The sequence below is a fragment of the Callionymus lyra genome, chromosome 4 (assembly GCF_982586985.1).
Source record: "Callionymus lyra chromosome 4, fCalLyr1.hap1.1, whole genome shotgun sequence".
NCBI lineage: Eukaryota > Metazoa > Chordata > Actinopteri > Syngnathiformes > Callionymidae > Callionymus > Callionymus lyra.
Window position 1 is genome coordinate 31496759 of NC_141821.1, and position 27755 is coordinate 31524513.

General features: G+C 39.4%; 1 protein-coding gene across 4 annotated transcripts in view; it reads right to left on the bottom strand.

Annotated features, from left to right (window-relative positions):
• Positions 1 to 156: 156 nt before the first annotated feature.
• ablim2 (actin binding LIM protein family, member 2) overlaps positions 157 to 27755 on the bottom strand; it is a 33859-nt gene continuing 6260 nt past the window's right edge. Inside the window, exons 2-22 of one of the 4 annotated variants that reach the window (XM_087789778.1) lie at positions 25945 to 26100; positions 19730 to 19913; positions 18935 to 19047; positions 18726 to 18852; positions 18510 to 18603; positions 14631 to 14718; positions 14463 to 14521; positions 14189 to 14230; positions 12826 to 12903; positions 12611 to 12754; positions 12196 to 12228; positions 11501 to 11618; positions 10564 to 10623; positions 8536 to 8643; positions 7264 to 7317; positions 5554 to 5591; positions 5358 to 5466; positions 5237 to 5295; positions 5107 to 5172; positions 4534 to 4617; positions 157 to 2327 (exon numbers count right to left, since the gene is read on the bottom strand). In XM_087789778.1, the coding sequence (XP_087645904.1) occupies positions 2214 to 2327; positions 4534 to 4617; positions 5107 to 5172; positions 5237 to 5295; positions 5358 to 5466; positions 5554 to 5591; positions 7264 to 7317; positions 8536 to 8643; positions 10564 to 10623; positions 11501 to 11618; positions 12196 to 12228; positions 12611 to 12754; positions 12826 to 12903; positions 14189 to 14230; positions 14463 to 14521; positions 14631 to 14718; positions 18510 to 18603; positions 18726 to 18852; positions 18935 to 19047; positions 19730 to 19913; positions 25945 to 26100 (1928 nt within the window). In that variant the 3' untranslated portion in view covers positions 157 to 2213. The remainder of the gene's footprint in view (positions 2328 to 4533; positions 4618 to 5106; positions 5173 to 5236; positions 5296 to 5357; positions 5467 to 5553; positions 5592 to 7263; positions 7318 to 8535; positions 8644 to 10563; positions 10624 to 11500; positions 11619 to 12195; positions 12229 to 12610; positions 12755 to 12825; positions 12904 to 14188; positions 14231 to 14462; positions 14522 to 14630; positions 14719 to 18509; positions 18604 to 18725; positions 18853 to 18934; positions 19048 to 19729; positions 19914 to 25944; positions 26101 to 27755) is intronic. The other 3 variants (XM_087789780.1, XM_087789781.1, XM_087789782.1) reach the window with 3 other exon arrangements.

Sequence of the window (27755 nt, forward strand, 5' to 3'; positions counted from 1 at the left end):
GTATCAAGTATATAAGAATATAAAGTATATAAAAAGTATATAAAAGTAAATTTTGGATCATGAACATTTTCAAATGGCAACAACGTAGACGAGGAGATTGCAGGATGGATAAAGCACTTTAATTGTAGATGAATATCTGAAAGAAGACATGAAAGCTGACAACAGTTAGTGTTTAATTACAGCAACAAAATAGAACTTGACACTCGGGGTTAAAACTTAAAACGTGAAGCTCGGTGCCCTTTGTTTGTTTGGCACCTTCAAAATAAAATTCCTTAAATAAATATCGAACACAAGCCGAGCAGCTGATCTGGACCAGTTTTTATCAACAACAACAACAACAACAAAAAAGTCACACCGATATGAAGGAACTGATTTCCTCAGAGAAAAACCCAAATATCCGTCATGCAGGCCTCAGGGGTAACATATATATCTATATGAAGGGTTGTATACAGACAGTTATATCTCATATATGTCCAGTATAAGTTCACATACATCTGCTGACAGGATGTTGACATGTCATGTGGATGGACTTCACTGTTGTAGCCTTCCCTGTCTCCGATGAAGCTTTCGAACAAAAACATGCAAGAAGATGTGAGAGTTGGAGTCGAGTGCTTGATGCTCAACAGAAAACCACAATCCCTACCGGGATTTGAAAATAGCTTATAAAAATACATTTTCATTTCTTATCGTCGACACCTGATGCTCTGTCTACCTAGACGGTGGGGTTCCTTAGGGCTCTGTTTTGAGACCTCCGATTACTCCTCTCACCTGCCCTCCAGCTACAGATCTTGTTTGATTTCCAGGGATTGTGTAATGTTTGGCACGGCTCTAAAAACCTCTGACAGACTCAAACAAAAGCATGTGGAGGAACCAAAATCATACTCATGTGTAGGGATTGCAAAGCAAAACATTGAGCAAGAAGGCTTTCAGTTTTGTAGAGAAAATGTTGAGATTTACATTCATCTTTAGTGCGAGGACTAGCACTGGTCCTTTACTGCCTTAAATATTTGTTAATATTTGATTTGACACGAAACTCTACTTGATTTGAAATGATGCAAAATAAGCTATATAAAAAAACCCATCTTAATCTAAGCCTCACATTTGAGATTTTCTAACTGGAGCAAAACCCAGCTACCTGGGGTTACAGGCGATTGCAAGATATATATCGTCATAATTGGAGCCATCAACCTTTGTATTTGGACTTTGGTATGAGACATGGAAACACAAACTTAACTTCTGAAAGTGATGATGCAATCACTTTTCTTTCCATTGAGCCTAAAACGTCACAGAGCTGATTGAAGCTTCATCACGTCAAAAGGCGACTGTGTTAACATGCCAACGCACAACTGGCTCTGCAACAAAGTGAAGATATTCGGTACCAGTAACGATACCAATCATGTGGGAGTGTGTGCTTTATTTGCCTACTTTAATGCCAGATGTAGGGTCAACAGGTCAATCTAATCAAAACATAAATAAAATATAAAATTTAAGTGAGTCCAACTGTCATACTAAACCATCCACTACAGAGATAACTTAAAAGGTTTTCCTTTCAGTTGTGACTTAGGGATAACCAGAAGAGACTACGTTAATGAAAATAGAAAGTCAGTCTTCTAAGCCTTTTAGCTCAGCTCTCTTTGTTGTCTCACAGAAGCGACATTCAGCTATTTAGATTTGTTTTTCTACTGCTGTTATTGTGACTTGACTTCATGTCTTGTTGCTGACAACAGTTCAATGTGGATTCTCTGACTTCCTCAAGGCAAATTGAACCCCATTTATCGGAACTGTGTTGTAAAACAAGAGTCGAGTAAATCCAAAGCAATGAAACTGATGAGAACTATTCCGAAGTAGAAAGACTGTGGAAGACGGAAAAAAACAGACGAGCTTGTGCGACACTGATAAGAAAACGATGTTTTTGGTGTAAGAAAGCTTCTGGGCGGGGTTGGATGCTGAACCCTAGGTGGGAGGTGAGGAACATCAGGCCATGCAAAACGCAACTCCTCTTCTCCTTCCGGTCAGCTTGTCAGTCAAACATTCAGACCACATAGAAAAAGCTAGAGATGCTTGGATGCTGACATCCTGTAGAGGGCGCCACAGTGCAGACTGACAGGCAGATGATAGAGCGCGTCACAGGTAGATGGCTGAAGGATCATGGCGGTGCATATATAGATTCTCTTGGGCGTCTTCCTGAAGCTTGTCGAGATGTTTGTTTCCGTCTAAAATAACCGAGCCTTCTTCTTCATGTCGTTCTTCTTCCAGAGTGCCATGCGGTCGAACTGTTCCAGGGTCATGCCGAACACCTGCTGGAAGTCCTCAGGCGATAGATGTCTCTGGAGGAGGAGATAAAAAGTTGAAAAATTAAGGATTGATCAGCAATACACACGTATCTCAAACATACCTGAGAGTCACGACAAAAGTTATTTGCTTGGACAAAGATACGAAGGAAAAATGCTTTTGTTTCCGTCTTAAATATTTCTCAACTTTGGTTTTTAAATATCTTCACAATCTTAATGTAGTGAGTTTTTAACTTGCACTAGAAACTTTGTTTATTTTAAACATAGATGTTGTGGAAGTAACAACGTGCAGATCACAAATGTTTTCATTCAACAGCTTTTCAACATAACATGATCATAGAGGTGGAACTAAACTTGACTAAGTATGCAGCTTTACATTTAATGCAGTTTGATAATTAAATAGCTTAAACTCTAAATAAGATGATATAAAATGATGTAAAATTAAGATGTTTGTCTCAATAAACGGTTAAAATACATAGATGTTAATGTGAAAAAAAAAGATAATGAGTTATCTCTCAAAGTGAAGAAACAAGTGTGTTAATATTAGACTATGTTTGTGAAAAGAAATGTAAAATCTGACACGGCTGATCTCTCCATCCACAAAGAGCACTTCAGTAGCAGAACGAAAGAACCTGAACTGACATCACTCCACACAATGTTCTTGTTTACCACATTAGAAGAGGAGATTTACCACAAAGAATTTAACTCGCCACCTCAGAAGTCCATCCAAACTCTCTCCAGCTCAAGCTTGGCTCACGGAGGACGAGGGAAGACCAGACGTATGCTAGTGATTACGAAGCCAGCATCTGCTGCTTTATCGTAAATCTCTAGCTGTCTCTCTCAAGATGCCGATTGTAAATCACATGCAGGCCCATCCACTCGCTCCCAAACCTCCAATCGATCATTTATGGAATGTCGGGATGAAACACTTACGGCCCAGAATCCAGAAAAGTACCAGAAGTTTCAGACTTAAATATCTTACGTAATTACGCAATTTCAAATGCAAAAAAGATGCTGAATCTTCTATATCACGCATGTCAAACTCCTCAAGGCCACATCTTGACTGAGATGTTATTATGTATGACCTTCAGAATAATTACGTTTCATCCTGTCTTTCAGTAAAAACCCTCTTATCTTCTATTCAACCGTGAAGCTCATGAATCATCAGACCAGGTACTGCTGAACTACATGAACTATGATCTTCAGTCAGGGAACTCACTTTAGCTTTGTTTTTTTAACCAGCAAACCGTAGCTGTTTGTCAGACATTAACGTGACTTCACCTCAAAGTAGAAATAAAGGTTCTGCTCTCTGTATGATATATGCTTAGGACATGTGAATGAACAACCGTCAATCCTCCAGCTCAGACTTTCAGACGGATCTCTTGCGTCAATCGCACCTCGACGCTCTGTCCGCCTCTCGGGGACGATGGCCTCAATTTCTCTCAGGGACTTTTTTGTCTCAGGGTTAAGGAAAGTATTAAGAGGGTGTTTCAGACCCACGCTCATTACTAAAGTCTGGTCTGGAGACAGGAGGGCCATCAGAGGCGGACCACAAGACTTACCACAACCTGATTTATTGAACTGGACTTCATTCTGTGGACTGTATCTAGGAAGTCCTTATGGAACAGAAACGTTTTCTTTAAATAAAAAAGCTTTGTAATGAGGCAGAATCACAAAAGCAGCTCCAGGGGAGAGTAAGTGGGCACTCAGATGTTTAAACCATTCGTCGGCCATAATGCTGCAGTTCCTTATATTTGTCAAAAAGCAAACAGATGTGAATAAATGACGTGGTTTTTCTAGCAGTTATTCAACATAAGTCTGAGTTTTTTTATTTATTGAATTACATTTATTTATTTTTTTGTTTAAAGGTGTTTAGTTGGTGTGGTAACTCTGAGCATCCTGGGTGGTTCTGTCGCTCCCGATGACTTCCACATGAGTTCTGACTGAAATAGCAAAGTTTTCTTATTCAAAGCTGTGAATCTTTCACAGCAAATCACGATGCAATACTATCTCTTACCAATCACAGTCCCTCTCAGTGAACTCGACTGCATCGTTATGACATTATGTGTGCAGATGTGGAGTTTGAATTTCTTACTGGTGATAAAAGTTTGACGAGTAACAATAGTTAAAAAACGTGCAACTAAAACCCTGTCATTAGTGAGAGGTTTGTCTGTAAAGGGTTAACATCTGGTGCCGAACCAGAAAGAGGTTTATCTCATCTCTGGTGTCGACTGGCGCTCACCTCCAGTCTGGTGCGGTCGATGTCTCTGGGAAGCTTCACTTTCACTCTGTGTGTCACTGCCAGCATTTCGTAGGGGTAGACCTGGTGGGAGGAGGGTTACAAACACAACTGTATCACACGTGTCAGGGCTGAACAGAAGGTTTGATCTATAAAACAGTGAATCATCTTACCTTGTATTCTGGGGGTTTAAGAAAACAGAAATGAATTAGTTTTCACTTAGATATGAGCACATATGCACACACAGCTATGACATCAACACACACACACGAATAAGAATGATGTCATCACTGAACTCTGATCTGGAGTCACACACTGTTGGGCTACATGTGATCAATAAAGAAGAATAACAACAACACACTGATCCATCGACAGTTCCATGGACCATCTTAAATGAACTGGCATGTATTGGTTCTGACACTAATACAATTCTTATCCAGAAAAATCCCCCTCTCTGCAGAGAAAATCCCTCAGCATACTAAAGTGGAGACACATGGTAATACACCACAACAAAAACAAGACTAATGCATTTGTATTTTCATTTTTGAGTCAAGAAACATGTTGAGATTGAAAGAGCTCACCTCTCATGCCTCCCCAGCTGTGAGAGTCGGGGTCGACTTCATCCTCCATCATCTCCGCGGCCTGCAGCAACAAACACATTGATGACGCCATCTTAAAGAAACCTGAGGTCAGAAGATCTCTTCACCTTATAGATGCCATTTCTTCCATATCCAGGTAGAGACGCGGATTTGCTGTATGGGAAGTCTGAGGGGAGAAAAAGGTGAGAATTCATTGTGATATCATGCAGCCAGTCATCAGAGACTCACTGGGCTGAGCGATGTCCTCTGGAAGACTACAAGTGGACTTGCTGGGGTCCAGCTCTTCTGGACCCATATGCCCGTCAATCTCACTCTTCAAAATCATCCAACTGGTCCTCTGTAGCAAGAGGAAGACAAAGTGTGAGTTAGTGAATTAGTGAAAGAATGATCGTGGAAAGTAGAATGCCTCCCCCCTTACACCCACCTTGCCTTCCTCCCCGTCCTGCCAGGAAGTTCTAGAAGCTGTAAAACAGTCAGATGTTACAGAAGGTAAGAGTTAATGTTCCGGATCCTTCACCCTCCACTGCCCACTTAACTCTTCCGTAAGTCACCGCGGACCATGACCTCATCAGCTGCCGACGTTCTTTTGAGCACAGAGCGGACGAAACTGACTAAAACTACGCTTGAAAAATGAGCGTTGGAACCACTTGTCCATTAGACCCTGTCGTCATTGATGTGATTGAACACTAGAATAATTTTGCAGCAAGAAAAACAGATTATGTTGAAGCTCTGACTTCTGTATTGTTTATAGAAGAACTAAGACATTTTGACATTCTGTTTGTCTAACAACGTCTTTATCATTTGAGCTCCTGGACCAACACTAGTTTATTTACAAACACGGGTCCTGTAAGGTGGTGACTCGGGACTTGATGTAAGGGTACATCCACTGGTCTCTCCCTCTAGTTTCTCTTCAAAGCAAAGCCAGACAGTGACTTGATCAATCGTTCCTATAAGCAGACGATGAGCTCATGAACCTGCAGGACTGAACCGTCAGCAGCTGATGATTGTGAGACACAAGATGAAACACGTGACCAATACCACGATAGCCAAACAGTGTGCCACGAGGTGAGGAGCACAAATCACACACCATCACTGGACGCACAACTGACGCACAACTGCCAGTGATTGGAGTGACACTAAAGCCATGACTTCAACATTAAAACCAGCAGATGATCAGGTGACAGAAAAACGTGCATGCATGGATCAAGTGTGTGAACACATGTCAGCCCTTATCTTAATCAATTGATTTATACAAGTACTGACACAACCAAACAGATTTCAACATGGCTGTTCAGGATATGTTAATATTTAATGTATCCTCAGGTACAATGTTATGAACCAAATTACAAATTAAAATCACAAAAAAGCCTGACCGTCTTATAATACTTAACGTGCACCATATCATAGTCATTTCGGTTGAGTAGTCCGACTTTACGTGACATTAAATAACCATAAATAGTTACGTCAGAAGATTGTGTAGCCTTGTTGGACACAACAATAAAAAAGATGTCAATGTTATTTGAGTGTTGTATTTTTTTCTAGGTATTATCAATGCTAACATGCTATATAGCTAATTTGGTCCACATGCTATTACAACAAAACAATGCTTATATTATTATAAAGTGATTATGTATCTACATTCTACATTAGTTGTACGTGTCATTCAAGTTAATAAATATTAATACTGAAGAATTACAATTTTTAAACGCTAACTTAAGACAACATAATGATGATGAATTGCTCAGCTGCTGCAGGATCTCACTACTACACATTACCTGCTCAAGTACGAACATTATTGAAGAGAATTTACAATAAAAATCTGACAAAAACATTTGGCTAAAGTACTAGTGAAGGTGAAGCACTAGTAAATTCCTGAAGTCCAAACTAAATGACGGTTAATGTGTAAACATGAGAAAGATACTTCTACGAATCTTCAACATCTCAACAAAAGGTTTTGATTCAATGTTTCTTTTGTACTTCTTTTTAGATTTTTTTTTAAACAAGGGGCAGCATTCTTTCAACATATCAATGCATGTACATTGTCCACACGCAGATGAGAGAAGGGATGAAGTGAAGGAAGAAAATGTGCGAGCACATCATGCACCGACACACTGACTGTTAACAAAGACTGTACCATGCTGTCTGTAGATGGGGGGTTTTCTATAGAGATTATCTTTGATCGTAGTCTCTGAAGATGGGAACAGGCGCAGAGAAAAGAAAATGGTAGAAGGAGCCAGCATGGCAAAGAAGAGAGAGAAAGTCAGAGAGGGGATGGAGAAAAAAGAAGCATGAATCAGCTGTTATTTAGGGGAATTAGATCACTTGGAGGAGCAAAGGAGGCAAACGAGGTCATCGCAAAAGCTTTCTGGACGGATTTAAACATGTTTTATTATTCATGCCAAAATAAATGGAATTATTGGTTATTACAAAAGACTTTAAGTCAAAGGTAGGAGCATTTAGTGTCACAAGTAGATTATTTAATAAAATAAAGATTAGAAAAACTGACTGTATCTGGAGAGAAACCCCCAATTTGACATTTATTCAATAAAGTTTTATTCGCTATATAGTATTGTTATTTCTCTGATGTAACTTTTCTTGCACGTATTAAAGTGAAACAAAACCCGACCTCACACGTCTTTTGAAACAAAAAGTGAAAAACTGACTCCAGATATGGGCGTTAGTTACCAAAATACAGATGTATTTAATCTGTCTGACAGAGGAAAACTAAGCTGTGAAACGTCGTCATCAATCACAAACCAAGCGTGTGGACAGTTGTGGAGAGTCTTGACCTCGGTTACTTTTACACCGACAGCATTAAGTTAATATAAGATGTCAATTTACCAACCATGAAAAAAATCTAAAATGTAATTTGTGAAAGTTTCTTTGGCTCAAATGTGGGGATGACTCTCACGGACCAAACCGAACTATCCAAGCTTGAAAATGGTCTGAAATGGTTAAAGTATTCCTGTTCTGAACCTCCTCTGACAGACGCAGTGAGAAACAACTGTGTCACATTAAACATGACTCACAATAAAACAACATCTGGTTGTTTTAGCGCCCGCCAGCTTGTGAAACTGCACCCAGAGAGAAACAATAAGGACGATGAAAACCATTAAGTGAGAAAGCTTTTCCTTAACAGAAGGTCCGGCCATGTTTCCTGCAGCGAGACTGACAAGTGAACACGTCAGAGAGAGTTTTTTTTGTTCTGCTACATCTTGTCAAATAAATCTATTGATATTAGGAAGATTAGTGATTGAAAAATGTTAGGTTTATTGTATCAGATTTTCATTGGCGCTAGAAGTGGAATTCTCTCTCTTACCTGACCCTCCTTCATTACTGCACCTCATCTATTGATGCTGTGGAAGGTATTTATAGCTTGTGGCCACACGGGGCAGTTGTTGCCTACCTGGTATGTGGAAGTGGCGAGGAGCAGCCACGTATGTGGAGGCGGAGGAGGGTGATTTTCCGTCCGAGTAGGTGGATAAGCTTGGAGTACTTCGACCACTTTCACTTCCTGCAGGAGGTAACAGGACATGGTGAGCAGAGAAAATAAATGAAAGCAATATTATTAAATACAAATTCAATAAGAGGTGTTGGTGAATCGATGACCCAGCCTGCGTCAAAAACACCTTTCTAATAAAATCAAGAATAATGTTGAAAAAATTGAAAACTGCAGTTCCTGCGGGACATAACAATTAACCAACATAGTGTTTCATTAGAAACGTTCTAGAGATTCAAATAACTTCAAATGCATATTTGCACAAACATTTAACAGACAACAGACTGGATCATAGACTCACTAGATCTTGGTCAAGTTCATAAGAGAAAACTGAATAGAAAGTCTATGTGGAAACTAAAGAACACCTAATATTAACAATATTGTTAAAGTCATACGAAGCATCTCACACTTTCATGCACACAAACACAAAAAAGGTACCCGTGTGTGATTAAAAAAACACAAACACTTTGCCAAAACATGATGATGACAAAGAGAATCGATAAGACTGTTTCTAATCTACATTCAGAGCTTCTTTTTAGAAAAATAGCGAAGATAGCTCTCAATACTGGACAAGTACAGCTGCACACTGGTTAATATGTCTCTGGGACTGGAAACCAGACTCCAAAATTACAGCTTGCACTCCCTTTTCGTTCCCTTTAGACTCCTCAACAATGCAGGGGAAAAGAAAGTCTAGAAGAATTTTTACTTGTTTTCCTGATCAGTAAGACTTTAATGTCCTTGTCCCACCGATCATAAATATGTCTCTTCAAATCAAAACAGGAGCTCAAATACGTTCATGTTGTAACTCACAACAAATCATTTCAGCTGCTAGTCACTCCAGCGTGTGAATATGATGATGATCATAACACATTATGACCTCTGCTATTATAATGGAAATTGAACGATATAGAAGCACCTTCATGCACTAAGGTAGCTAAATCAGTAAAAAAAAGGTTAAAAATAAGCATAAAGCCAAATGGATAAAGACATATTGAGTGTTACAGGTATCGATTAAAAATAAAATACTGATCTCTCCGACAGTGCTTTGTGTTTCTCACACTCTTGTGTACATGTTCAGTTGTGAGTTTCCCTATTTAAGACTGAACCAGGTTGTTACAAATGTTTGTAATGTCCAGCTAGAACAAACCTATATATATATAGCTAGAACCTTATATTTCCCAACTTTCTCTTCAAAACCCAATTTTCTTTTCCATTCCATCTTTCCATTCATTTTCTTTTTTTCCTAGATAGATAGACTCTGTTAAGCTTAACCTTATTTCCCCAAAACCACTTAATGCTACGCTTGTTAGCTTAGCTTGTCGATGACTGTGCTAACGGGTGGAAGTTTACCATATTTAACACCGTGTCACTCTAAATTTGTAGATTAAACCCAAAAACTACATTTTCTGACATCAAATTAAATGCATTTTAATTGCAAGAATTTTTTTTTTGTTTAAATATAAATGTATACATTGTGTCTTAATTACATCTTTTCTGGGATAAAGATGAATGAATCTGCTTAATGAAGTCACAATAAAACATGATATCCATACATAACTTATTTAATGTGAATGTACTGGACAAATGCAGACGTCTGAAATACAAAGATCCAAACAACAAACTAAGTATATCCATGGGTTAAGATGAATAGGATGACCACGAACACATGTGTTTTTACACAATAGGCAATCATTTAAAAGCCACTGATGAGAACAAATGAAGATTTGACCCCCTACATATCATCCTGGGGTCATTATCGATCATGCAAAACAACAAACACATTTCCACAGAGACGATAAAGAGCATGGCATGTACCCTTGATGTACCCATGAAACCTGTCGACGCCACAATACGGTACCACAGCATCACAAAGTCTGCTTCTCATTCCACTTAAGGAGGGACACAGACAACAGAATGAAACTTCTGCTGGTTTACCGTTCGGAGGAGATAAAGTGAGATGTAGGGACGTCCTAGAGTCAGGATCCTGTCTGAACCCTGAGGGATGAGGGAGACTGTTGGTGGGACAGAAGTGAAGCAGTGCAGGGAGGTGGACTTGCTGGGGGGACACGTGGGAGGGTCTGACATTTCTGCTTTGTGATGTTGCTTTGACCACTTGGTATTGTGAGTAGCGTTAAAAGTTTCATGTTTTTTTGGTGAATAGTAAGTAAAAACAAAACTCTGACAGTAATCAAACTGAGGTTAGAACACAACGGTCCAAAGTACACGCCGAGCTGTCTGTGATCCAATAACCAGCAGTCAATTAGGAGACCTGGAGAGAATTAAAAAACGCTTGTTGTGTAAAAACCATGCCATCCAAGTAAAGACAAGACCAGAATGTTGCTCAGGACTCAGCACACCACTCCTTGTGACCTTTGAACCCGATCAAATACAGATGAATGGCATTTGTGGCAGTATGAAAACTACATCCAATTTTAGTCTATTTGACTAGAACATCTTGAATAAATACTGCAACAAGATGTCATTCATCAGATTCAACCAGACCCTGTTTTAGTCGGTCTACCTCTGAAGAAAGGGATGAAGTTGTGCTGCTGAAGCATGGCCAGCGTGGTCGGGTTGAGGTGCAGGGATATCCCGCCACTGCCACCTAGTGGTGTGGGTGAGCACTTGCCACCACCACTACCATCAAGTCCAACAGAGAGGTTTATGGGTGAAGAGGAAGACTCTCTGGCCCAACTTGAAGGGCATCTAACCCCTCCAGTCAGAAGAGGGGGCACGGGAAGAGTACTGGTGTCACGGGGGAGACTGCTGTACCTATTACTGTGGTTCACCTCTGGCCCTGCAGGTCCAATTCAATTAGAACATTTGATTGTTTTTAAAAGAAAAGAAACGTCAGAAAGGGTTACGTTCATACCTGGCCGGCTGTAGTTGGGAGGAGATCTGGTGGGTGTGTAGCGTCCGTACCCCCCGAGAGAACTGTTGGAGCTGGGGCTGGAGGGTCTCCTTTGACGAGGTGATTTCTCCCCATCACCCTGTGCACACAAATACACGTGAATCCTGGTTAGAACCAACCTACTTATGAAGCTATAGTCAAAATAGTTGATGACCCTTGACCTACAGTAAGGTCAGTAAAGCATCCTTACAAATAACCCTGTTTACTCCTTAGTGTTTTTGTTACTCAGAATAGACAGTAATAATGCACTTTTTCTTTTGGGAAAGTTTATCAGGAAATGTTAAACTTTTTCATTAATCTACGGTAGGTACTTATGGGTTACTTGTTTAGCATGGTTATGAAAATGCTGTCTTTGTTAAGTTCTTCAAATACATCTCCCTTGTTATTCAACAAAAAATATAGTATAACACATAAAAGGGTAACTCAGTCATATATAGTTGAACTCCTTTTAGTTGCATTTTACTAGAAAGTAGCCTACTTCTAGACTCTACTAGAGAGTAGAAACATATAGTTTTTATATATTTTTAATATAGCTCCTGTCATCTTTAAAGTTAAAGAGCCCTGAGTAAAACCAAACATTTGAATGTGATGTAGTGATGCAGAGGCAGCTCTAACACAACTTGAAACATGGGAAGGAGTGACGGATAGGAAGTTACCTCTGTGGGAGTGGGAGAAAGCAGCTGGGGGGACTGCAAATGAAAACGGGGAGAAGGTCAATGATCGGGACAAACAAGAGTAAATCATCCAGTCGTGATTGTCCATGGTTAGAACATGGACACGGACGGATAATGAGGTGTCGGTGAACATGAGACTGATCAGATGGTAAAACAGAAGGATGAGACAAAAGGGAATATATACATATATATATATATGTATACACAGTATATATATATTATAAATTATATTTATATGTATATATAGATATATATAGAGAGATTTATATCTATATATCTAAATCTATATAGATATAAATATAGATATAGATATAGATATAGATATAGATATCTATAAATTAACTGTCTTTGAGAAAGCCAGAGAAGAGCATGGTTAAGGGTTTGAATCCTGCTCTACCTCGCTGTAGTGCCGCTCCTCAGACGGGTAGCTGACGTATGGAGAGTAAGACAGCATGTCGGGTCGGTCGATGTTGTAAATGGCCTTGGTCTTTGGAAGAGCGGCCAGGTCCTTGTAGTCCAGTGTCTCCTCTCCCAGTTTGGCCTGCTAGCAGACACAACATGTGGTCAGGTTCTGCTGCTGCCTCACCATGGCACTCAGAGGGTGTTCCTTACGTAGATGACTCTGTTGGGAGAACCCGAGGCACTGGACGCTGGGACAGAGGTGATGCTCTCAGAGGAGGTCCGAGTCACCTGCAGCACAAAGACAGCTGTTAGCATGAGGTGAATGAATGAATATTGTTTATTTCGTGCATGACAGTTTAAATCATCAACATCACATTTCATTGTAATTCACATATTACATGCATGTCTTGAAAGGGAAAGCGGGAGAAGCAAATCTTATCCAGTCCCCCAAATAGTAGTAGTAGTAGTAGTAGAGAAATTAAATCATTGTATATCATATCATATAATAATATCTTATATCAGCGCTTATTTCACTTTGGCTTAACAGATTCTTGTTACATACGACAATTTTCACGCAGTATTGAGATTGGTCTGTAATTGGTAAACTCACGTGCATCACCATTTTTGAACAGGGGAATAACTTTGATCACTTTCATTTTGGTGGCAAAAATTTGCAGTTGAAATTACTTTATTTGGAAACTGAAGGTGAATGAATAATACAGATTAGAAACCCAGATTGTCTGTTGGATGGTTCAATGACACATGGGATGGTAAATATTGATCTTAACTTTTCCTTTTCAACATGAATGACTGAATGAAGGTGCTGTCCAGGCAGACAATACTGCAACATTACCGTTGACAGAAGAACATTTAAAATAGATTTATTGAATAAAAGTGTCAATACATCACTGTTATATAGAATAATACAAATCATTTGTCCATTGTAGGTACTGCATGCTAATGCTAATGCTAACCCTTATCATATTACGAGGGGTTAGCATTAGCAAAAGCCTTTGTCAAGTTCTCATTTCAAATACATTTACATTTTTCTTACACTAAAATTGTGTTAGCATTACATATTGAGAGACAATTCTTCCACCATCAAGAAAATAATAGATATAGTTGGAAAAAGATTATGGATTATGTATTGCCCAACTTTCTTCTTTTTATAAAGATGTTTAGGTCGAACAACTAGCATACAACTATTCACACACAATTATTAGTGAACACACAAGTTCCATCACAGCAACTAGCAGTTAATAAAGCAACGATTCAGAAGCACATCTCAAAAGAGAAGCTGTTTCTGTTTGTCTGAAATTATATTTCTTATTAATAAAGAAAAAATCAAACCTATGGTCAAGAGTTAATTTATTTTAAACCTGCTTGAAGTAACTAAAGCTTTATTTTTCTCTTGGATTTCAGTTTAAAGAAGTCATGCAGGTTAATTGATGAGTGCTTGTCAATCTTAAATATCACCATTAGGTTTGTTTAAAGAAAAAAAACTCTCATTGAAACCACACTCAGTGTTGCAGGTTGAATCTCATGCAGTCAGTGAAGGTGGACCAGAACCAACCTGCTGCTCAGAAACATCACTGAGCTGAATTCTCACCTGTTTCTGAGAGGGAAACAATACACGGACAGAGTGAGAGTCTTCTATGGACTTCCAGTGTGGGTGGGAGTGGTATGTATTGTGTTGTGCTGAGTAATCACAGTCAAATATTGTGGAAGTGTCAGATTCACCAGTGACCCGTCTCTGGGGTGCACATGGTGTTTTCTTGGCTCTCACAGTGTTTAAGTACTAAAGGGTCATGAATCAAAATGGAGAAATGAAGTCTTTATAATCTGACCTTGCCCTTCTCCTCCTGCTTGGCTGCTTGTCTGCATGGAGGATGCCAGATTGAGGATCCTTGAAAACACAGACAACAATGGTCATATTGTCAAAAACAGAATCAATCATTTACTTTCTATGCTCAGATTGTTATTTGTTTGTTACATGAAGACTTTATCTGACTCACCTTGCAGGTACATTTCTTCCCCCTCAGCAAACATCTGCTCGCACCGGGCACAGCGAGCACAGGAAGGATGGTAGTGCTTCTCACCAGCCTGATCAGCAGAAAAAAAGCTTAAATTCTAGATATTTAAGTCATAAGACCGATCCAGGTAAGGAACAATTGTTTGTTTACTACCAATTCAAAGAACAGTTTAAAAATACACCAATAATTAATGCATTTTAAGAACATTTCTTATTTTATCAGTTTAATCATTTTTGCAGAGTTGCAGAAAAAATATTCCAGAAATGTATTGCATTTTATGAATTGACCAGCAGGGGGAAACCTTCGGTCACGTAAGAAACAATCTTTGCTCCATTTCATTTTTTATTTTTACCGAAAGGGATAAATAGCAATGCACAAATCATCCTGGTTGATTTAGGATGTGTCCAACTAAGTTTTAATTAAACTTGAATTGTTGTGACTAATGTGTTGGAACAATGTTATTGTGAATTAAAAAAAAGGTTTCTTAAATTAAGTTAAAGTCCTTAAATACCCCCCCCCCCCCCTTTATATGAAATTGAACAAATAACTTCACGTTTAAAAACATGATCGTTTTGAAACTCCTCAAACGAAACATTTGCACGTGAAACACCCTTCCTCGATGGAATTACTACAAATCCCAAACTATCCCATCTGTTCTTCAGTCATCTGATACCAGATGTGAAAGCTTCATTTCTCGGTATTAGAAACATCCAGAGTGTGTTTCTGTCATGACAACAGCATCGTGTCCAACACAACAGTGTGGTCTCCATATGAATGTTTTGAAACATTGAAACATGTTTGCAACAGTTGAAACTAAAATCAAATAGACTTACATATATATGAAAATGTAATATATTCGTGGCTACTCTTTATAGCTTAGACTTTTGGTTACATTTTAGCTTTTAAAAAAATCCACTTCATTTAACGTTTATATCGATAGGTACAAACAATTTCACACAATCAGTGATTGTTGAAAATATGAAATATGCCAGCCATATTTCTATTGTTTAAATATATTGCATTTGTTTTATATTCCATTATTCAGTACTTGATGTTGACGTCTAGCAAGTAATTATATATTTAGCTTTTCTTTCACTCAGAGGGACGAAGTGGTTTTAGTAAAACTGATATTAGTCCTCATGATGTCAGATACTATTTATAGTAAATGATATTATTATTATATAATAATATAGATAGTATTTATCATGATAATCAACGTAAATTGATAGAAACCATTAAATAACACAATAAAAAGTAAAGTTGTTTTTAAAATTATTTACCAAAAAAAGTTGAAAACGGTTCAAAGATGCTTTTGTCGTAGAATACATTTATGAGTGGATGTGGACTAGTATATAGGAGCGGTAACTGTAAAGCAGGGGTCTCTGGTGGGGATCCAGAAGTACTGTACATTGTTAGTGCTGGAGGGTCTTTTAACTGTTTTGATACAAATTTAATATTTTTTTGTTTTGTTTAATGTTTTGTGGATTCATGTGTAGTTTAACTGTACACTCAGGCTATTTGCATCTTTTGTTTTGTTTTTGGTAATCTGTTCTTAATTCATAATCAATTCTTCATAATCAATTCTACATAAATTCCATCATTTTATAAGATGATCTTGATTTCTCAACCATCTGAGGGAGTCTCTTGTTCGGCCCAACTCCTAAAAAATCAAATGGAGGTCGGGCTGCCAGGCTGAAAATGGCTGCGGGCTGTAAGTTTGCGTCTCCTCCGGTAAAGCATCTTAAAGAATCAAGACCCCCATTTCTTTCTATTTACTGCAAAGTACTACAGTACAGGAAACGATATTCTTGATATCAGCAGATTTGATGTGGATTCAATTGAGAGCAGATGGAAGCAGATACATTAGAATATCTCAAGTATCATCTGCTGTTAGTAGCTCATATTTGAATTGATGGAGAAAGATAAACATGGAAGAGGAGAAGAGGAAGTTGACTTTGACACACAGAGATAAAAAGAAAAGAACTGGATTAGATTCAAACAAAGTTAGATTGAGACGTGTGGAGATAACGGTCAATTCCTTTCTCTGTCAGGAATGCACAGAGATGTGATCAGATCCCTTTTCCTGCCGGACCCCTCGCTTGTGAGGGGAGATCAGGGTGTGGGAGGTAGACCCCAACTGGGCCCAGACTTGTGGTGGAGTATGTCTAAATATTATTTAACCCTGAACGTCCGCGATAGCTTTCCAAAATCATCATCCTCATCCGACTCTCCCAAAACCTCAAAATTCCTGCGTTCATGTGTTGCACAGCCGATGGTTCTCAGTTTGGACGGACACAGTATCTATGTAGTAGCAAACCACAGAAGTAGTATGAAGACATCTACACAGAGGTTAGACCTGCAGACCAGGAGGAGGAACATCACTCCAGCTGAGACAAAGCAGCAGAGACAGCTCACTTCGGTCAGTTTGATCTCAGTTAAATGTCATGACATTCAACATGCTCAGTCAAGCCACCTTTACAACGAGACTCTCCCACCAGAGGCTGAAGTGATTTCATCACTCTTTTTAATGACTTCATCGCGACACCACGACAACTACGGATCTGAGGTGATTCCAAACATGCTCGAGTCCATCCGACCAGCAGGTGGATGATGTCACTCACACACACTGAAGAAACCTGACCAGTGTTCATGAGAAGAAGGAGAAGATGATGGGATGAAAGAATCAAGAGAAAGAGAGGGGGTTATTGTTGCTCTTCATGAATCTGCTCTTTTGTCCGGAGGTCATGGTGGGAGCTTCCAAGACCTCCTCTGGTGTGAAAAACATTCCTGATCACGTCCTCCACTCACCCCTCTCTAGAGTGTCTTCATCAGAGAACACATTTATCACGCACTTGCAAAATGTCTGATCCGCCTCAGATGAGCAGAGTTGGAGAGAGAACCATCAGTGTTATCGATCTTGCTTTACATTCATTTATCAACATTTGAAATGACTTTCACGCAACCATTAACATCGTATGTGTGAAATATTATATCACGATCTTTGCAATGAAGCCGGAGTAGCTGGAGTATACTAAAGATTGAGTCTCAAATACATCAGACTGAAAATTAATATAAAATAACATCTGTTCAAGTCTGTTTAAATATAATTGACTTTATTCAGACCCCTTATGTGAGTTTAAAAAGAAGATATATATTTTTCATTAAGAACAGATTGTAATGAATAGATATGTTAATATTAAAGCAATATTAATTATATGTATTAAACTCATGTGTTAAAACTATTGAGCGATGACAGAGCATCAAGGTATGGATTAGTTGAGTCTAAATAAACACAAAACTACCAACTAATGATTTCACCAGATTGTAAATATCGATCATTCAAGGAACATGCATTTAATCAATATATCTTTAGAACACGATACTCTTATAGACAGAAGGGTATTCTGGTTCCCTTGAGCAACATAATGGTGACCCCTGCTCTAGGTTTTAGATCTTTGTATTTGTTTAATAGAAACAATACCTGAATACAAAAGATGAATAAATCTGCATTTCGACGGCACATTTCTGTGTTAAATTGCTTCCCATGTGCTTGTTACACTGAATAACCTTCCATGAGCAGAACCTGAAGTATTTCAATGATTACATTTCTGAGGTTGTTAAATATGTCATTGTTGCTTTCGAGTGTCCAACTATCAAACAATAGCCACTTACTTTCTTTTGATTTCTCAAGTTTAACATAGGAAACCAGCATTAGTCAAACCTATTGTTCTGTCTTGCACTGTACCAGAGATGACCAAATCAATCAGTCATGGGGCAGACATTTTAAAGAACTTCCAGATCCCAGGCCTGGAAAGTACATATTTAATCAGGAGCCTAATCTGAATGGGGATTAAAGATTACCTCCAAGACTTTCCCAGTGATGTACTTCTTGCAGCTTTCACACTGGATGCCGAACATGGCGTGGTAGTCCATCTCACAGAAGGGGATCCCATCCCTGACAGACCAAAACACAAGTATTTTTAAGTGTTCATTAACTTGAATGAAGTCTAACACTACGATTATTTAATGCTCGGTTGGCATTTTCAATCCAAACTCTCTCTGAAGGTTTACACTTACTTGCTTATGTACTCCGCATTGAGGACTTTGTTGCAGACTTTGCACTTGAAGCAGCCGAGGTGCCAGTGTTTGTCCAGCGCTACGAGGGACTGTTCATTCTTGAACTCCTTCCCACAGCCACAGCAGTCTGGGGACAATAAGGGAGATGTAAGTGAAGGATGTTCACCTGGATGAACTGATGAATGCATGAACATCTGTATTCTACTGACTGTGGACCGCTTGGATGGGGGCAGGACTGTTGGACGGGAGCGGCTGGGTACATGTCTGGCAGATGCACTCCTTCCCATTAAATGTCACTCGGTCACCGGCCGGAAATGGCTGTCTGCAACACAATAAAATAAACAAACATCATAGTCATTTTTGGGCCATAAAGTCATTCTTTCGCTCCACATATTTACTCTCCACAATGACTCAGACTATGTTTTGCTTTCACAACGTGATCGTTTGGCTGCGGCGAAGTTTGACGATGCCAGCGAGAAATACATCTGACCGGCACATTCTGATCCAGACCAAGAGCCGCTGATGCACGATAGCATCAACACAAACACACACACATTGATAACCTCGCAGGTCACACACGCCACATGAACTGGAGACTAAATAGCGGCACTGAGTGACCACACGCTTAACATTCCTCATGGAGGAAGGATCCTGTTGCAAAAGCACACGCAAGCGTGCACACATGAGCGGTCTGTATGAAGCACATGCTTGGAAACAGGTGATGATGGCTGGGAGACTTGGTGCCACGTGGTTTCCTAAATTTAAACATGAATGTATATTCTAGGCAGAGGTCCTTGTCGATGACTCCACGTCACGTGCAACACACACAGACACAACCACACAAACAGAACGAATCCTGATCAGCGCAAATAAAGTGACGTCATTCGTATGTTTGCGGTGCTGATGGAGATTCATCATGGTTGTGAATACCTAGCTAAAGTCGTAAGCTAAGACGTAAATGTGTCAAACTTATAGGATTGTATCCAGGAACGTGGAAGTCTTACTTGCAGGAGGCACAGACGAAACAGCGAGGATGGTAGGTCTTCCCCAGAGCAGAGACCACCTCACCCTCGATGAAGTCCTGGCAGCTGAAGCAGCGGGTACCGTAGAGCTTCTGGTAGTCCTGAGTGCAGATGTACTCGCCCTGGCGCAGGAAGAAGCCCCCTTGTGCGAGTTCAACGCCACAAACTGACGGAAGAAGAGGGAGAGGGAGAGAGTGTCAAGTTAAAAGACTAATGTGGTAATAAAGCTCAGATAGCCAGTTGAACATTGTATACTGTGACCTTTTGTAAGGGGTCATCAAGCCTAAAGACAAACGGTGGGAGAAATGAAAGAACCTTAACATGATGGGACAAGATCAGTCAAACGTATAGTTGAGTAACAATTAAAATAAAAAAAAATTATATCCACAAGTATAATTATACCGTTAAGACTGTATTTGAATGGATGTTGCTTCATTTTATTAAAATACTCCCAGTATGAATCAAGAGCATTGATTTCCACAATATTATGAAGCACCAAAATGTTCACCAAATCTACTTAATGTTCACCAAATATAATTATTTTAATTGTTATAATGTTAAAAATAGTTTAAACGCTTTTTTCTACCAAAACATTTCTAATTCATCGAGGAAGGCACAATGTACATGACGTTTAATAAAGCTTTTCTTAAACTGTGTGAAAGAAGCAATACTTATTCACTGAATTAATCCTTTTGTTTGCCTAACTGGAGCTTTTTTTTCAACTATGCTTGCGCTGATAGAACAAACTTTATCACACTGACGTTCACACTAAAAACACTTATGGGTAGTTATCTTTCATTAAGAAACACATCACATTTATCAAGATATAAAACGAAGCACATTTTATGATATACACAAACTTCTTCATGCAAAATCTGATTAGGATATATTAAAATGGTAATCAAACGGTAATTATATTAAGAAAATGCTTAGCAATTGAATTATAATGAGGTTTCAGTAGACATTGATTATATTATTACACAATCACATCTCACGAAAAGATAATTGTAAAATGATTACTGAAAAAAAAAAGTTTCTAATAGTCCAGATAACTTAAAACTCTCCTCAGCCTAAATACCACAGCCCAAAATAAAGCTTATATGTAATTAATGTTCATAATATTAAAACTGATAGATTTGACCTCTCAAGAGTGTTGGACTGAAACAAATATAAAAAGTAACAACATTGTCTTAAAACATTTGACCAACAGATTGCATATATTACTTATATTAGTTAAAAAGGTCAATTTATGCAGTATTAAAGCTAAATTGTCCCAGATTGAGTTCAAAAGAAGAAGTTAAGATGGTTGTTTAATATGAAAAGAACAAGAAAACAACAGAAGTGTGGAGGAGAACCAGGCAACACTTGTTATGGTTTCCTGCAGAGGAAAAAGATTTGCTCTTCGACATGTGATGCTCTACATTCCAACAACAGTGTGTTCTCAAGGTTCACCCCTCTTTAAAAACACAACACTCACAGTTTCCACGGTGACAGCATGACATCATAGAGCAGCCACACCCTCCAGGGAGACCTCGACACAGACAAGCTACATTTCCAGCCCTTCAGCAAAAACGGATCCTTTCTTTCTATGGCGTTGAAATAAGATAAAAGGAGGATATTTAGGAACACCTGATCCTGGAGCGGATCAAGAGCCTGAACAAGGACAGCTGTGTGCGGTATAACATTTGAATGACATCACTTCCATCTCACATTTGCTCAAACTTCAGGAATCTAACTGGGCTGGATTCATCAGCTGAAGCAATTAGAAATGGATCTTGTTGCGTTGTGTACAACAAAAATATGTAAAACATTTCAAACAGGTTTGTAAACTCTCATCACTCTCCAATCGTTTGTCAAACTCTTCCAGGATTCCTCGACACACAACAATAACAGCGGGGAAGTTTTCCCAGGATGTGGACGTCATACTTTCCAGGACACCACTGGTTCACTTGTATCCGCTCTAGAGGTCTGGACGCAGTGTCTGGAGCCAGATAAGAGTTGAAAAGGTTGCTCAATGAAACGACCAGTTGAAGACGCTGCCTCCAGGCCAGCTAAACTACAGACGCAGGATGCTGGAAACACGGTAGCTTAGGTTGTTTCTCACGATTTGATCAAATCAGATCATTGGGAAGAGCAGACGAACAAAGTCTTTAGTGTTTCGACATTCCAGACTTGAACCCAAAGTTAATGTCATTATGAAAAGATGATATCACTCCAACTACAGTTGTGTTGTCGAGCCGGCCTGTGGACCTGAGGGTGAGATCGTGGCCCGGACCAGTGTGGTTTTGTCCCGAGACTCTACTGAGAATGTGTGAACTTTCTAGATGGAAGATATTTTTCCCAAGAATAACTAGAACTGTTGCTTTGTAAGTTAAACTGTTAACCTCTGTCGGAGAAGACTTGAGAATCCCTTCAATCGTTTTGCTGCTAGTTTGGATCTTTCAATCTCAGTACAAATGACTGAATGAATCAAGAGAAAAAGAAGAAATTCATTTTAACCAGTTAGTGTTACATAAACAACGCCGTATTGAAGACACATCCTCCAGATATCGAGCCTTGATTGTATCTCGATCTTAACGCCAGTAAATGTGCTACACGTCTGCAGAGTGTTTGGATTGTTGAATAATATATATCCAGTGTGTTTAATAAGTCCACACGGAGAGCAGCGAGAGGGAAGTCGTACACTTCAGGGATCTGGAGCAGAAGTAATCCGCTTCTTCCTTGATGGCTACTGTACTCTAGTCTACTGTAAACTGTTATATGAACGCTGAGTGAGATGAGTCGCTGGATTTCCAAAGACAGATCGAAGGTTTCATTCCAAACACCTGCCAGTGACGAGACTAAAGACCTACAGGTCAAGAGATCACAGATGAATCACCTTTAAAGGCAACATTTCTGATAAAAAATACAGCTAGTGTTCTATATGTGCAGCTATATAGGGCAAGAGGAGTGGGACACCCTGGACAGTTCATCAATCACAAGTCATGCTGTGGGAGGAAACCAGAGTGCCCAGAGGGAGTCCACTCAATCATGGTGAAACACCAGTAAAAACCGTGATATATCATAGACGTCAGTTCAGAAGGTTTTTTTTTTCAACTTTCTGACAAGAACAACGTGGTCGAACAGTTCCAGGACTCCAGTTGCATTAAAACAATACATGGGTATCAACTGTGAGTCATATTCAATTCTGGGTGATCATTTGGGCACCCTACATATTCTAATGTGGTCCATGAATGTGATGGGTGGCTCATTTAATCAAATTAACTTTCTGAGCTGCAGTCAAAATTTGAAAAAGTCAGTTTTGGTGTTCATAGTAGCTCATTCATTCATTCATTGTCTACCGCTTTATCTCTTACCGGGGTCGCGGGGAGACTGGAGCCTATCCCAGTATCACAGGGCGAGAGGCATGGGACACCCTGGACAGGACGCCAGTCTGTCACAGGGCATCATAGTAGCTCATAAGACATTATTTTTTACTTGTTAATCATTTCAGCATAAATAATCATAGAGATAAAAAAGTTTAATATTTCAAACCACAGAGTTTAAACAAAAACATTTACAATTTAATATATTCATTGATCAGCCTATTATAATTTAAATGAACTTTTGTTTAACATTAGATGTTAAAATACATTAGACTGACACCATATTGACTTCTTGGGAGGTTGTTGGTTTAATTCTATCAAACCATTTGTGAGTAAAGAGCTTAATTTAGTTCTGAGTCAGAGTTTCAATAGACACACAACACACACGCCTGTTTGTCAATTTAACGAATTCTCGTATAAAGACATGTATGAATCGTGCCTGACACAAATTCAACCTTGACTTGTGTCTCTGTGTGTGAGTGTTTGTGTGTTTTTGTGTGTTAGTGGTGCTGCGATGACTCAGTTTTTATGGGTGTGCGTTTATAGAGCACCATAAGATTGAACGTACGTTATGTGACCTTGAGAGCTCAGCATGTAGCTATCACACGAGTCGAGGACTGATGATGTCGCTGTAACTCGAGCGCTGACAGCTTGTGTTTGATTCTTAAAAAGTATTTGCAAGGAGCTTAAGAGGAAAACTAGCATCCAGGACTCGAAGTCAAAGGATAATGTTAAAAATCAACAAGCTTTTCTTTTTTAAATCACGAGTTTGTTTGTTTCAGTGAGGTCAGAAATCTCCGCCTGACAACACAAACACACACACACCCCTGGCTGGCTTCTGGTCCTTCTACTTCCCAGAATAAGACAATGAAAGAACCACCACCCCGCTGAGAACATCACAACCATGTGTTGATCTGACACCACTGACGTGATGGCCAGGACGACCACGTGCGTCCAGGAGCAAGTATTTCATGAGCCGCTCTCCACAAACACGCCTGAGCACTATTGAATTCACAGCATCTAAAATGAACGTAACTCCTCTAGTAATCATTTTGAGTTAACTAGAAATAAAAAGATTACTTTCAACTTTGGATTTAGTTAGACTTACTGCAGCCACCCTTTATTTAAGTTAAATAATTATAACAAATTCCATCTGTTCCAGATTTATGTTTTTGTCTCGACCCCAGTCATGGAATTCCCTCTCCAAAATTAAGGACCAGTACACTCAGGTCCTAAAGATCAGTGATGAAATCCCATCGAGACCAGAAGACCAGAATATGTGAAAAAAATAATTAGTTTTGACAAAAAAAAGGGGAAAATATCACCCACCCATTTGACCAATCGCTGTTACTTTGTGTCCTGTTGCTTAGCTATCACATAACAATGAATTACTGAGGGAGTTTATTTTCTCACTAATCCGATCAAAGTTTTGGGGTCTTTAAGTGCAGCCAAAGACAAGAGGAGGAGATGTCAGACTGTTGCGCAGTTTTTATGAAACACGTCATTGACTCCACATGATAAGATCCTTGAGCCAAAAGTAAAGACGTCACCTCAGGCATTAACTGAATGAAGGAGCCAAAAAACATCTGTGGTCCAAGAGCTACTTCTTACTGTCCCTTCAACATCAATGGTATTCTCAGTCCTTCTTTAAAAACCTTTTGGGAATTAAGACTTAATCTATATTCACAATAACTGCATCAGCATCCCTCTGGGGAAACATGTGACCCTATGCTGAACCTAAAAACGATAAAAATGATCACTAATAATTTATTTTTTTATACATTTTACTAGTTCAATATAAGTTGTTTAACTTGTTTGTTTGTTTTTCAGAATGGCTTGCATCCAAAATATTACATGCGTAATATATACGTATTTTATCTTATCTTGGACACTGACATCTATTTGTAAGTCACCATAGAAACATTAATCTACTTGGATTTTAAGACAACCATCTGTCGGGCCGCATAAAATGAATGGCGGGCCAGATTTGGATCCTGAGCCTTAATTGTACACGTGTGCTACAGATTATATTTTTTGTTGTAATAAATAAATATAAAATAAAGTGACATGCAATGAAATCACAGCGTAAGGTAAGGTTGTGCTCTCATATTAAGATTTATTTTCCTATTCCCTCTTTAGTTTGGCTTTAAATTGTCCATGTCTGGGTTTATTGGTCCTGCATGATTTTGTGACTCACGAGAAAAGAGCTTTTAAATAGGAGCTTAATATGTAGTTTTTAATGATCTTCTGTCTGTGAAACTGGATACTTTTGTCCATCCTACGGTCAAATCCATTGCAGTCCTTGGAGAACGAACCTTGATGGAGGGTGCGCCCTGGCATGCGTGCGAACTCTGATTTAAAAAAGCAAACAATATTCTCTCTCTTTCCCTTCACATTTATCAGTTTTCCTGCAGGCCTGTCCTCATCAGGGTGTGACCAAATACTCCAGCGTTCCCCGAGTGTTCCCCGCTCACAGCGGCTAATCACAGACTAATGCTTGTTATGTTTGTGGTTCTACTGACAGCGCGGCCATGTTTGAGGAGACAAAACAGGATGAGCGGCCACTTTATCCGACACTGGTGGATGACACCGGCAGCTGCTGTGTCTGCAGAGATGTGATGACACACGCCGGAGACCAGAAGCACTCAGTGTGACTTTGAAATGAAGACATCTGCTGATGATGGTATGATGAGGGGCTGGACGTTTTGACATCTATAACTCTGACACAGAGAAGTGATTCACTGACTGCCGTCAATCTGTCTGCTGTACCTCCACGACCCGACATTTTGATTCGATCTTGACATTAAAATGAAGTCATAAATTGAGACGTACCTTTACAGACGAAGCACTTGATGTGGAAGTGTTTGTTCTGGACCCGGAGCGCCTCCCCCTTACAGGGCTTCCCACAGTTCTGGCATGCGATGGGGCCTCCACTCTTGCCCTGCTTCTGCTGCTTCACCGGGCTCTGGACCACCTGCTGCTGGAACACTGGGCGCCGAAGAAACAAGAAGACGAGATGTTTGAGTGTCACGCAAAGATTTCTGGAACACTGTTGAATCTCTTGATAAGCTTCTGAAGGACTGGTCCAAGACTGAAGGCGTCACCTCAGGCAGTAATGTCGTGGAGCCAAAAAAAAAAAAACTTTCAACATCCGCCAAACAAATCAATGAAATTCTCAGAACTGACTCCACAACTTTCTGGGAATGTCAGACCAACTTCATCGATACAATAATTGATCTTGGAAAGAAAATTCCCTCCAAATAAAGGAAAACATTGGCGTCAACGAGAGCTTTTTTCCTTTAATCCAACCTGTTTCTAGTTTTCACTTCATTATGTGTTTATTGGCTGTTTTACAAGAACAAAATGGAGAAACACATTTTATAGGAGAATTCACATGTTTGACGAACAATGGAAAATAACTTCATCAGAACTTTTCTTAACCTTTATGACTGAATACATGTTGGAAGGTGCTTCTTACTTGTTACACTTGCTTACTTATCATGTCATATTTAATGCATGACTTGATAATGTTCGCAATAAAAAACTAATACATCTTTTCTAAGCATTACATCTTCATGTGTTATTAAGATTACATACCATATTACAAAGATAGCGAGCAGCCAATCACAGAGGGGTTGAAAAAAGAAATAGTTTCTGTACAACCAGAATAAATATTTATTCTAACATTCTGATAATATTGACTTTAATAGGTTTCTTAACTGTTGCAGTGGATTATGTGGCTTACAGTTCGCAGGTCACATTTAACATGACAATATGTAATCATTTGTTTAAGCATGATTTGAGTAGATTAAAAAAACGTAATAAACACAGAGGCAAAAACTTTCTCAAGGAGTTTTGAGCAACTTCTTCTTTCATCAAAAACTTAATCCACCTCCTTTTCATGCCTGTCCTTTTTATTCAGAAGTGGAAGCGAGGACATTTCCAGACAGGTGCAAGCATGAAGCAGTGTTGGATCTAAAGCCTTCTCAAGCCCCCTGAGATGGTCTATAACTGCTGCCTCCAGACTTGGACGGAGGATCAATTCACATGGTGGCAATTTCCTTCACGGAGAGATCCTCCTCATTTACAGGAACTGAGGAATTTCCCTTAACAACCTTTATTGGTCTACAAGTCTGAGTCACAGGGGGGGTCACCACCTCCACTATATAAGCCTCTGGACCTGAAGTCTGCCAGGATTCAGACCATCTTGACTCCAGTTGTCGCTGTCACCCACCAGCCTCCCTGCTGTCTGTTCTCTGGCAGGCAGCCATTGCTGATGCTTTTGTCCTAAAGGTCACAGACAGGCAGGCAGGGATGTCAGCAATGCAACGCTAACATGTTTGCAACACCCCTGGACGACTCCAAGTACACACACACGGCTAAATGTAGACATAGAGCGACACAGACTAGAACCACAACCCTGGATGATTGACTGCAGACCCTCAGATTATATACACAGTCCAGGTTCTGCTCCCAGATTACACAGAATCTGACTCACGACTGAAATGAAAATGTCACCGACTAACAAACATAGAGCAGGACCTTCAGGCCACACCTCAGTGGAACACACAAGCAGCTTCATCGCAAATACCTTTTCAAGATACCACTAAAGCGCCTCCTAAATATAGAGCGCCCTCCACTCA